Source organism: Rhea pennata, chromosome 1 (assembly GCF_028389875.1).
Source record: "Rhea pennata isolate bPtePen1 chromosome 1, bPtePen1.pri, whole genome shotgun sequence".
Classification (NCBI taxonomy): Eukaryota; Metazoa; Chordata; class Aves; order Rheiformes; family Rheidae; genus Rhea; species Rhea pennata.
This window is the reverse complement of record NC_084663.1, coordinates 42,281,733-42,292,122: the sequence shown is the minus strand read 5'-3', so window position 1 is coordinate 42,292,122 and position 10,390 is coordinate 42,281,733. Positions and strand designations below refer to the sequence as shown.

Here is a 10,390-nt window from a genome sequence, read left to right as displayed (position 1 = left end):
CAGCCACCTGTGTTAATACAGCCCCAGTGGGAGCTATCGCATGCCTGTCTCACAGGCTGCCATTTCACTTTACAGTACTTGCATTGAATGTTTTGCACGAAACCGCCTGCCCCGAACTTGCTAGGCTTTGTTTCTGGTGCAGGCAAGGTTGTTCCTGTGCTGATACAGGGCGCCTTGGCATTTGTACGGGCAATGACTAGCTGATCTGGTATTTGATTAATAGAGCAGGAGATAAACCCGTGCTTCCCTCTAAACATCCTGGTGCATAAACCTGAAGCAAACCAGACAATGCACGATGGCCTTGCAGACGCTGGGGAAGAGGCCGCTCTTCAAAGGAGCTTCAAGTACTGAGGTGTTTTCCACAGTGTGAACTGGCTGGTGTGGACAAGTCTAATTACCGTGAAAATTGTCAAAATTCTTCCCCACCAGCCCGTGCTGATGCAGCAGTGCCAATCACTCCTGTTTTGGGACAAGCAGACCCCTGCATGCTCCAGTGACCCTCACGCCATATCGGTCAAGGTAGTGAAACATACCGGGCAGCCCCACCAACCTTCCCAGCGAGGCTCCACCGTGAGGCCTGCAGGCACCTCACCAGGACAGCAGGGGCACCCAGCAGTACAAAAGTGCTAAAAATGAGTACAGTGAATAAAAACTCAAGTTCTGGTCCTATCTAAAACTGCAATTTCCATGTTGACTACCCGCTTTTTGAGGTGGCCGGCACAGTCGCACGTTGCCCTTCCTCACCCCTCGCTTGGGCGCCGTGTGCTGGAGCCCCCCAACCTCCCTGGGGAAAGTGCTTCACCGGGCCATCTGGGCACACGGGCCCCCTGGTGCCACAGCAGCAATGGGGCACGGCCCCATACCAGGGTGTGAGTCCACCCCCGCGATGGGGACGCAGCCCCAGCCCCACAGCGGGGATGAGGGTCTGGCCCCACAGCGAGGACCGGGGAGCAGCCCACAGCAGCGCTGGAGGTCCAGCCCTGCAGGGGGGCGCGGCAGGTCAGGCCCCACAGCGGTAAGCGGGTTAGGCCTCACAGTGCAAACAGGGGACGGGCCCCCTGCGGAGGATGGGGCCTGGCCCCACGGCAGGGGCAGCTCAGGCCCCACGGCAGGGATGGGGAGCTGACCCCCACGGTCGCGTGCAGCACTGGCCCCACAGCGGGGCGCAGCTCGGGCGCCACAGGAGAACGGCGCCCGAGTCCCACAGCGGGGACCCACGGCCAGCGGCGGTTCGGGGCGGTTCGGGGCGGTTCGGGGCGGTTGGGGGCGGGGCCGCGTGGCTCCGCCCCCTCCCTTTAAGCGCCGCCGCGGGCGGGCGGCGCGCAGAGGCGTCGCTGCGGGTGCCGCGGTGAGAGCGGGGCGGGGCGCGCAGGTGGCGGCGGCGGCACCTCGGGGCGCCCGGGCGGGTCCCCCGCGGGCGCCTCGGCGGTTTGCGGCGGGCGGGCTGACGGGCGCCGTGGCGGGGACAGCGCGCGCGGCCGGGAGCGGCGCGGCCGCAGTGCGGCGAGGCGAGGCGCGGGGCTGCCGGTGCGGCGGCGGCGGCGGCGGCCCGCGGTGCCTCCGCGCCCCCCTCCGCGCCCGTGCCGCGGGCGTTGCGGGCTCCTCGAGGCGTCTAACGCCCCCGTCGCCGTTAGCGGATGGGCTGGGAAGGTCTCCCGCGGCGGAGCTGGCGGCGAGGCGCCCTGGGGGTTTAGTGCCGTCCCCGGCGGCTGCCCGGCCGAGCCAGAAAAGCCTTCGGGGAGCAAGGAAAGGTTAACGCGGTCCTTGGGGTCGGGGCTTGCTGGCGGGAAGCTCCTGGGCGAGGCCCGGGCCTGCTGCCCGCCGCTCCGTGCTCCCTCGCGTCGTCCGAGTGTGTCTGCTTCGGGGCACCTCCGCCTTGGGGTGGCCCTTGCTGTTGGATAACCGAAGAAGTATTGCTGCGCCTCCCACACGAGCTGTCATGGGGGGAATAAATAGCAGCATCTCTTGTGGAGGTCTCCTGAAGACCAAGAACTTGAAGCACTGACTTCAACTCTTCAGTGGTGATGTTTTTTTTTTTTTTTCCCCTCTACTTAATGAACTCTTCAAGTGCTTATCAGAGGACTTGAGTCAGCCCATGGTTGCCAGAGTCTAATACTTAATGCCACACTTGGGTGGGAAGGGTAGAGCTGTGTCTGTGTGGCCCAATATTGCACGGGCAGTCTGTGGTAAAGCTGCAGATCTAACCCAAGCTTTCAATTCTAGTGTGCATGGAACTAAACAATCACTTGATAATGAAGTAATTAAAAATACTTTAAAAATACTTTAAACTTGACTAAATGCACGCAAGAAGGTGAGGACGGTGAGAGCAGAAGAGCACAGAAGATGACTGCTTAGGCTTTGGAAAGCGCACAAACAGAAAGCAATCTCTTCCTCCACCCCATTAATGCATTCCTCTTCTGAAGCTTTTTTGCAGCCTATATTCCTCTTAACTAAGAACGCTGTTTGCCATGATTGATGTCAGCTGCTGTGTGGTACCACAGCCAAATGCTTGAATAAAAGAAATGGAATCTTAATTTTTAGACTCTACGGTTGTGCCAAGAATGACAAAGACAAAGTGGTAAATGTCATAAAACTAATTTTATGAGCTTGGTCGGAGCATTAGTTCTAAACCATGGAGCAGTAACGGTGCTAATCCTGTAGAAATATTGAACAAAGGAATATCTCAGTAATTAGTGTCAGTGCTGGAAACAGCACTACTCGGTTGCTGCACAGAAGCTTCCTAAGCCTTTGCTTAGGAATTTACCTAAGATGCCCCAATTCATGTTAACAAACTAATCTTATTTTCTCACATGCCATGAATGGCTGTTTGCTCCTTGTTGGACAAAGGTCTTTTAGGAGTTATTTGGCAGTATGTCTGTCTTGGGAACTGCGCTGCCCTGTTTGCATGCCTGAATCTCTGCTGAGCTACAAGTTAGGTTGTTTGGGCAGGCTGCTTACTTTAACAGTGCCATTTAATTCAGGCTTAGCAAAAACTGCTGCTCTGAGATGTGCCTTGCAAGTTGCATCTCGTAGGTGCAGCTGCTGTGCTGCCTGCGGGGCGCCTCACTCTGCACTGTGGTCACCCTCTTGGCTCTGCATGTCTGATGTTTTGGTGAGAGCTCTTGGAGGAAGAGGGTGGTGAAACAAACTGCTTCCCTCTGCTGAATGGCAGGCTGCATGGTGCAGGAGCATTTCCAGCTCTTCAGGTGCTCAGGCTGGCTCAGGTGCTTATGAGCAGTCATCCACTGGTGATGAACCAAAGGGGATGATGTTCCTGTGGCTGTAGTTAGATGTGACCAGTGCTGGTACCTGTCCTTCCTTATTAGCCTGCTGCTTGTGTGTTGCAAGTGATGCCTGAGAAGTATTTTCACTTTCTTCCAAAGCAGCAGCAGTCCCCCGGGTATCTGGGTTCAGTTTCCGTACCTGTCTGGTGAAGGCATAGCTCGTGTAATGGCTGTGTAGGCACATTCTCAAAGGAGTTCGAAATATCCCTACAGCCCTAATAAATGGCTCTCCGGTGAGGTGCGCTTTGGCTTGTGCTGCGCTCTGAATGATAGACGCGGCAGTAAAACAAAATGCCATTGTTGGCACAATTGGTGCGCTTCCATCAGCTGAGAGGCCCAGAGCTAATGAAGCATAGAAACTGAAATTATATCCATCTGGGGGGGGGGGGGGGGAGACAGGGGGGTTGCTCAAGGTACAGTAAAGCCCTTGTGCATGGAACTGTAATTTGTGCATATCCAATTAATGTAACTTTCAAAATCCTGAACGGGGACTGGAATATGTGTCTGGTGAAGACGGTATCTTTGTTTCTCTTGCTGTTAAGCAGCAGTGACCCCTCTTCCCCTTGGAAGTCTGTCTGCTTTTGCAAATAGCTGCAGAGGGTCTGCTGAAGCCCGTAAGCCTGGCTGGGGATCTAACGGGACGAGAGGTTGCTCTAATCAGACAAGCTTTTCGTGTTATGGAAGATCAAATATTTAAATAGTTGGAAACTTGTTGTCTGATAGCTGAACTCAGCAGATCTTGTTTAAAGGAACCTGTAACGCTAATTCTTTAACCTAAAACCACGAGCAGAGCTGCAGTTAACAAATTCCTACCTTTCCAGCCTGGCTCAGTCTGCAGGGACAGCATGCCAAACTGGGGAGGTGGAAACAAGTGTGGTGCCTGCGGCCGAACTGTCTACCATGCTGAAGAGGTGCAGTGTGATGGGAGAAGCTTCCACAGGTGCTGCTTCCTCTGCAGTAAGTCCTCTTATGCTTTTGCTGCATGGCCTTGAAACCTCATAGGTCCTAGTGCAGGAGTCGCCATGGCAAGGTGCTCTTATAGAATCATAAAATCAGTAAGGTTGGAAGGGACTTCTGGAGATCATCTAGTCTAACCTCCCCGCTCAGCAGGGTCACCTAGAGCATGTTAGGGTTGCATCCAGGTGGGCCTTGAGTATCTCCAGAGAAGGAGACTCCACAACCTTTCTGGGCAACCTGTGCCAGTGCTCCGTCACTCTCATAGTGAACAAATTCCCCCTCATGGTCAGGCGGAACTTCCTGTGCTTCAGTTTCTGCCCATTGCCTCTTGTCCTGTCACATGGGACAACTGAAAAGAGTTTGTCCCCATCCCCTTGACACCCTCCCTTCAGGTGCTTGTACACATTGATAAGATTCCCCCCCTCAGTCTTCTCTTCTCTAGGCTGAAGAGGCCCAGCTCTCTCAGCCGTTCTGCTCCAGCCCTCTGATCATCTTCAGAAGGTTTCCAGGGCTCCAAACCCAAGGCTCGGTGGGGATCTGTGATGCATAGGGACAGTATTGGCCAGTGACATGTTTGTCCATCACCTGTCAGGCTTGACTCACATCTCACTTCATGCTTTCTAGGCCTTCTGGTGCTGTGTACACCTGAACAAATGTTATCCTGCCTCTTCAGTGCCAGACATCTGACAAACACATTCTATTAAGGAGAATGTGGCTCCCCCCCACCACCACCCCAGCCCTGTTCCTCTTCCTCCCTTTCTCCTTCCTTCACCCCATCCTGGCCCTCTCCCCTATATAGGTGAGGCAGGTATTTTAGGATCAGAACTAAGCATAACTATTCCTCATGCAGAGGAGCAAATACAGTGACAGAGCCAAGTTTGCACTGATGCACCAAGTTCAGGTCAGATGAGCGTCTGCCTGAAGTCTCGGCACAGACTAAGACTGAGAGCAGAGTTATAAAACCCTTTCTCTGAAGGAATGTTTAATCTACTCCCATGCTGCCTGGGATGCTAGCATGCTTGTAGCACAGTTGAATTGTCAATGTTTTAGCACAGCCAAAAGCATAGACTTTCTTGGCACAGGGGCCTGTGGTTTATTTCAGATGAAAGGAGTCCAAAGCATTATTTTCCAGTCCAACCAACAAATCCAGTGAGGCATTGAAAATAGCTTTTTCTGCTGAAAAGGTTTTTGATTAGATGAAAGAAACAAAGGGTCACTTTATAAATTCTAGGCTAGTACTTTGCAAACAAACAGCCTGCCTGACAATATAAAAGAATTTTACCTTATTACAAACATGAAGTATTGTTTTCTTACTTGCTGGCATTTAATATCTACAGACAGGACTAGGATTCAGCCTTCTTTATATAAAGCCACAGTTGCGATTACTGGCAAACTGGTTTCTAATCTGTAGTATAACATCAGCAAACTGCAACAGCATGTGAGTCTAGCTGCACCTATGTTTCTTTTCCTTAGCTCTACAGCAGTCATTAAAGTGTCTCAGCTGCCTTATATTCAGTGTTTTGTGGGAATTCCTATTAAAAGAAACCTGGAACTGATAGTCAAACGATGGCTCTAGTGTTTTAAGTATTTGCTTTTGCTTAGTACATAGTTCTGTGGGGGTTCGAGTCCGTAGACTTAACAAACATGCATTAGTTCAATTGCTTATTGCCTATTTGTCTTATAGAAAGAGACCTCTGCTTTTTGCATTTATTAGCTCTAAATTTCTATTTTGAAGATTTTTATCTACTAAAAATCTTCAAGTGGTATAATCAGATATTCAGTACAGGTTCTTTGTTATGGACTGAAAAGGCACCTCAACTTTGAAAGAAGTTTCAAAAACAGGAAATAGTTCTGCTTGCTACTCTAACCTTGAGCGGGATGCCTGTGCTGCTCCGAAGGACAATTTATGAATGCTAAGCAAGCAAGGCCCCTGTGGTATAGCTGTGAAACAGTACCAACTTTGCCCAAAACCAGCACTGGGAAAGGACTTGGGGGGTTTTCCTTGTCCCTGCTCCACCCCAGCCAGAAGTACAGGGCAGGGACTCTTCTGTGCTAATAAACTTTTGCTTCAAACTATGGCAACAATCAAAGGAAACTGACTGCATTATCTGGATTTTCTGAGCAGTCACATTCATCAAGCTGCAGCAAGTTTCCAGGCTTTAAATGTCATGATCATGAAAAGGTGGGAGGGAATAGAGACCCTTTGTAGGGATAAGCATAATTCACTAATTCAAAAAATAACCTGCCCCCTCTACTCTTTAGCAGTTCTAGAGCCTGATAGGAAGATTAATGGAGAAGGAAACCTATAATGTAAATCAAAATACCAAGTGAGAAACTATAACATCTGCTGATGGAGATGGTTCCTCAAGGCAATTTAACCCCCCCCCCCCTTCTTTCTCCCTTCAGTGGTCTGCCGGAAAAACTTGGACAGCACAACTGTAGCAATTCATGATGCTGAAGTTTATTGCAAATCTTGTTACGGAAAAAAGTATGGCCCAAAAGGTTATGGATATGGCCAAGGGGCAGGCACACTGAACATGGACAGGGGAGAGAGACTAGGTATCAAGCATGAGAGGTAAGTTAACTGAGTTGGAATGTGTGTGGCCCTTGTCCTCTCCTACAACTTTCATAGTATTTCAGGCTGAATTTTGTTAAATTTATGTTGTCTGGAATACAAACACCCCAAAATACCTCAGTGTAACAAGATGCAGGGTCTTTAACATAAAATGCACAAAACTTCTGCTTGGAAGTATGTAAGTAGGCGCTATATGAGTAGGAGTTACTGCAGCTGAGGATGCCAGAACTGAGTCACAGCAGGCCTAGATTATTAAATTGCTGATGCTTCTGCAGAAGTCCATAGGATGCAAAAGTGAGTGTTGTTCTTAGGGCACTCTCCTAAATAAGAAGCAAATAGTAGCTCTTTGGCTCTGGCAAGGCTGGATTTAAAGAGTTGAGGACCTGAGGCTACAGGAAGATCAAATGTGTAACTGGTAAATGGAAGAGCCATTTGTGCTCAGTTATAGCCAAAAATGAATGGCCTATTAAATAGCAAACATTCCTAGTCTGATTAAGTTGTCTGTAAAGCAAAGCACCCCCCCCCCCCCCAAAAAAAAAAGAGGTATGCCTCAGACTTGCCCCATGCAAGTTCCCAGATTATTACTTGATTTACATATGACATACTCTCCAGCTGGAACATGTCTGGAAATGACAAATAGGTCAATCCATTAGGTTCAGTGATCAGTTCAGTAAATATGCTGCTAAGTATGAGCAGCTAAGAGAAGTTCAATAGAATTACCTTTAACTTACTGTCTGATAAATACAATCTCTTCATACATGTCTTGAAATTCTCTTCTCTAGAAGGTGAAAAGGAGAAGGCCCCTCAAAGTAGCTTTTTTCAGAAGTTATTACCCTTTGGAGCATGGCCTTTGCTTCCTCTATTCCTACCAAGTGTAATCAGATAGCCGTACTGGTGACAGTCTCTCTGATTTTGAAAGAACTTTTTGTCTGTGCTGTGTTGGATGCTGCCACCTTACTGTTAAGGAGAGCCAAAGATCTCTTATTAGAAGAGTAGAAAACATAAATATCTTGTTTCTTTCAGCACACCCTCTCCCCACCGACCCACGACAAATCCAAATACTTCAAAATTTGCTCAGAAATTTGGAGGTTCAGAGAAATGCTCTAGATGTGGTGATTCTGTTTATGCAGCTGAGAAAGTAATAGGTGCTGGGAAGGTAAGGAAGTGTGCCTTTTTAACTGCTAGATGGACTTTAAAGTGACTAACACACATTACTTGGCTTTGCTGGAGGTAAGCTATCCAGAACGCAGCGGAGAACGAACTGTGGTGTAGCTACCTTAAAACAGCATTTCTCAATGCTGGAAATGGTCAAATCAATCTAGCTTTCATCTTCTTCAAAGAAGGAACACCTGAAATGGAATTCTGGGTGAAGAGTGCTCACCTTGGATTTCAGATGAAGCTTCAGTATCTTCAATCAAAGTACGGGAGCACCCTCCCCAGGAGAGGGAACAATCTCATAGTGAGCAGCTTACAAAATCGGTTGAAGGTTTGGGCGAAAAGGAGGAGTTGACTGAAAATACCATGTAAACCTGACTGACTTCATACTGATAGCTGAGATTTGCTCTAAATTTATTAGAGAATCCAAACCTCTCAAAATACTTCCTGAATAGGATGCTACCTGGAATTTGGAGCTGTGTGCCATCTCAAAAAATACAGAAGCTCTAACCTGCTACTGATACGCTTAAATTTTCATTGCATCAGTCAGCTATATGATGCAGGCATCTCTTAACTGTTTTTAAAACAAACAAATTTAGGGATTCTGTGTGCTTAAATTCTTTTGTTTTTCCTTAGCCATGGCATAAAAACTGCTTCCGATGTGCTAAGTGTGGAAAGAGCCTAGAATCTACAACCCTGACTGAAAAAGAAGGAGAAATCTATTGTAAAGGTGAGGAAAGAAATGATCAATTGTTTATGGTTCAAGGTGGGGAGTATGTGTGTATGTGAGATAAGGTGAGATGCTGAATTTTCTCCTGGTAAAAGGAGACTTTTCAGCTCCTGTCAAAATAGAAATATATAAATCCTAGCAGCAGTGCTGAGGAAATGAAATAGTACTGAAGCTATTAATGTAGCTTACATCTGCAGCAGATAAAACTTGACGTACTGAATTATGTAACAGTATCCTGTGCCCTGAGTGGATCAAAGTGCAAATTGCAGAGCAGGAGACTAACCAGCAGTCATCTTGCCTTGCATGATGTCATGGATATAAACTTAGTCAACACTGATTTCATGACAGCATGTGTTTTCAGGGATATCTATCCTGGGAGTGATCTGTGAATTGCTTACAGCAAACACTAGGCAGAGTAGGCTAGGAAGTATGCTGAAAGAACAGACATGATGCATCAAGTTTAGGCATGGCTGCTGCACAACTTAAATGCTTGTTTTTGAGCATGGCTTTGGATTCTGATGCTATGGTGCCTAAAGTGAAGTAGTTGAGTGGCTTCATATAGAAAGTGCTTAAACGAGTCAGAAGCCTTGGTTACTACAAGTTCATATTTCTTGCAGGTTGTTATGCAAAGAACTTCGGCCCCAAAGGATTTGGATATGGTCAAGGAGCAGGTGCCCTTGTTCATGCTCAGTGAGGGAGCACAACTTAAGACCTGTTATGGCTCTTCAGAGACTCTTCTGCAAGAGAGGTTTCCTAAATGTTACTAACGACTGTGAAATGGATACTAGTTTGCTATAGTATTTGGGCCAAATTTTTAGCAGACATTAAAAAAAAAAAATCCATACCACTGCTCTTCCTCCCCTTTCTTTGTGTACCACACTAACACTTTTAATACTATGTATCAATTCAATAAAGCTTTGTTTGTTGATGTATCCTAAAAAGAAGTGTTACATGCTTTGTCAACTATAATAAGTAGAGGAGATGTGGGCTAGATTCAAAGATGGGCTGAGATGTAAGGAGGTTCCTGGGGTGCTATGGGTGGAAGAGATGCAATGATACAGAGCTGGTGTAGCACTTTGCTGAAAGCTGTGCAGACTGAACCCAGCATGACTAAAAGTGAACTTGTGTACACTGCTCACAGCACTTGGAAGTGAATGAATGACCGTTTTCTACCATCACCCTACTATGTGCATGTGCAAGGTTTGCTCGCTCACTGCATAGAAGGGATACTGCTCACTCTGTGAAAGGTGTCAGTCTTAATCCAGCTGTCCAGGCAGGGGCACAGTTCTGAAAGGGATTTTCGGGAGCTATGTGTTTAATGACCAGCTGTCTCTACCACAGATTTCTCCAGAGCAGAGAAAGCAAGCCACTCTGACTATAATTCTTTGTTGGATTGCATCCCTCTGGGTGTTGAGGTCTTGCTATACACAGGACTCACTTATCCTGAGATGGTATTGCTATATGCTAACTGCAGACTACATTGCTACTTGGCAATTAACTTAGAGATGCTTTTGACCTTTTTTGGTTGTACTATAACAGTTTTCTGAAGTCTTTAGAGGCTTTCAGCTGTTTCAGTTGGAGGACTTCATCTGCCTACACACTGACAAAATTACCTATAATTAACAATGGAGAGCAGAACAGAATTATGCTTTGAATGTTCCAGTAGCTAATATGACTTGAATTCAGGTA

At 47.7% G+C, this 10,390-nt stretch overlaps 1 protein-coding gene across 2 annotated transcripts; it reads left to right on the top strand.

Annotated features, from left to right (window-relative positions):
* The first annotated feature begins 1,315 nt into the window (after window positions 1-1,315).
* CSRP2 (cysteine and glycine rich protein 2) lies at window positions 1,316-9,645 on the top strand. Of its 2 annotated transcripts, none has more exons than XM_062584745.1 (6): window positions 1,316-1,348; window positions 4,106-4,241; window positions 6,648-6,816; window positions 7,840-7,972; window positions 8,608-8,701; window positions 9,319-9,645. In XM_062584745.1, the coding sequence occupies exons 2-6, from the start codon at window positions 4,130-4,132 to the stop codon at window positions 9,393-9,395; spliced, it is 585 nt and encodes a 194-aa protein (XP_062440729.1). In that variant the 5' UTR covers window positions 1,316-1,348; window positions 4,106-4,129; the 3' UTR covers window positions 9,396-9,645. The 2 variants fall into 2 exon arrangements, with proteins under 2 accessions (XP_062440729.1, XP_062440721.1); XM_062584737.1 differs by lacking the exon at window positions 1,316-1,348 and adding an exon at window positions 1,620-2,021.
* The last annotated feature ends 745 nt before the right edge of the window (window positions 9,646-10,390 follow it).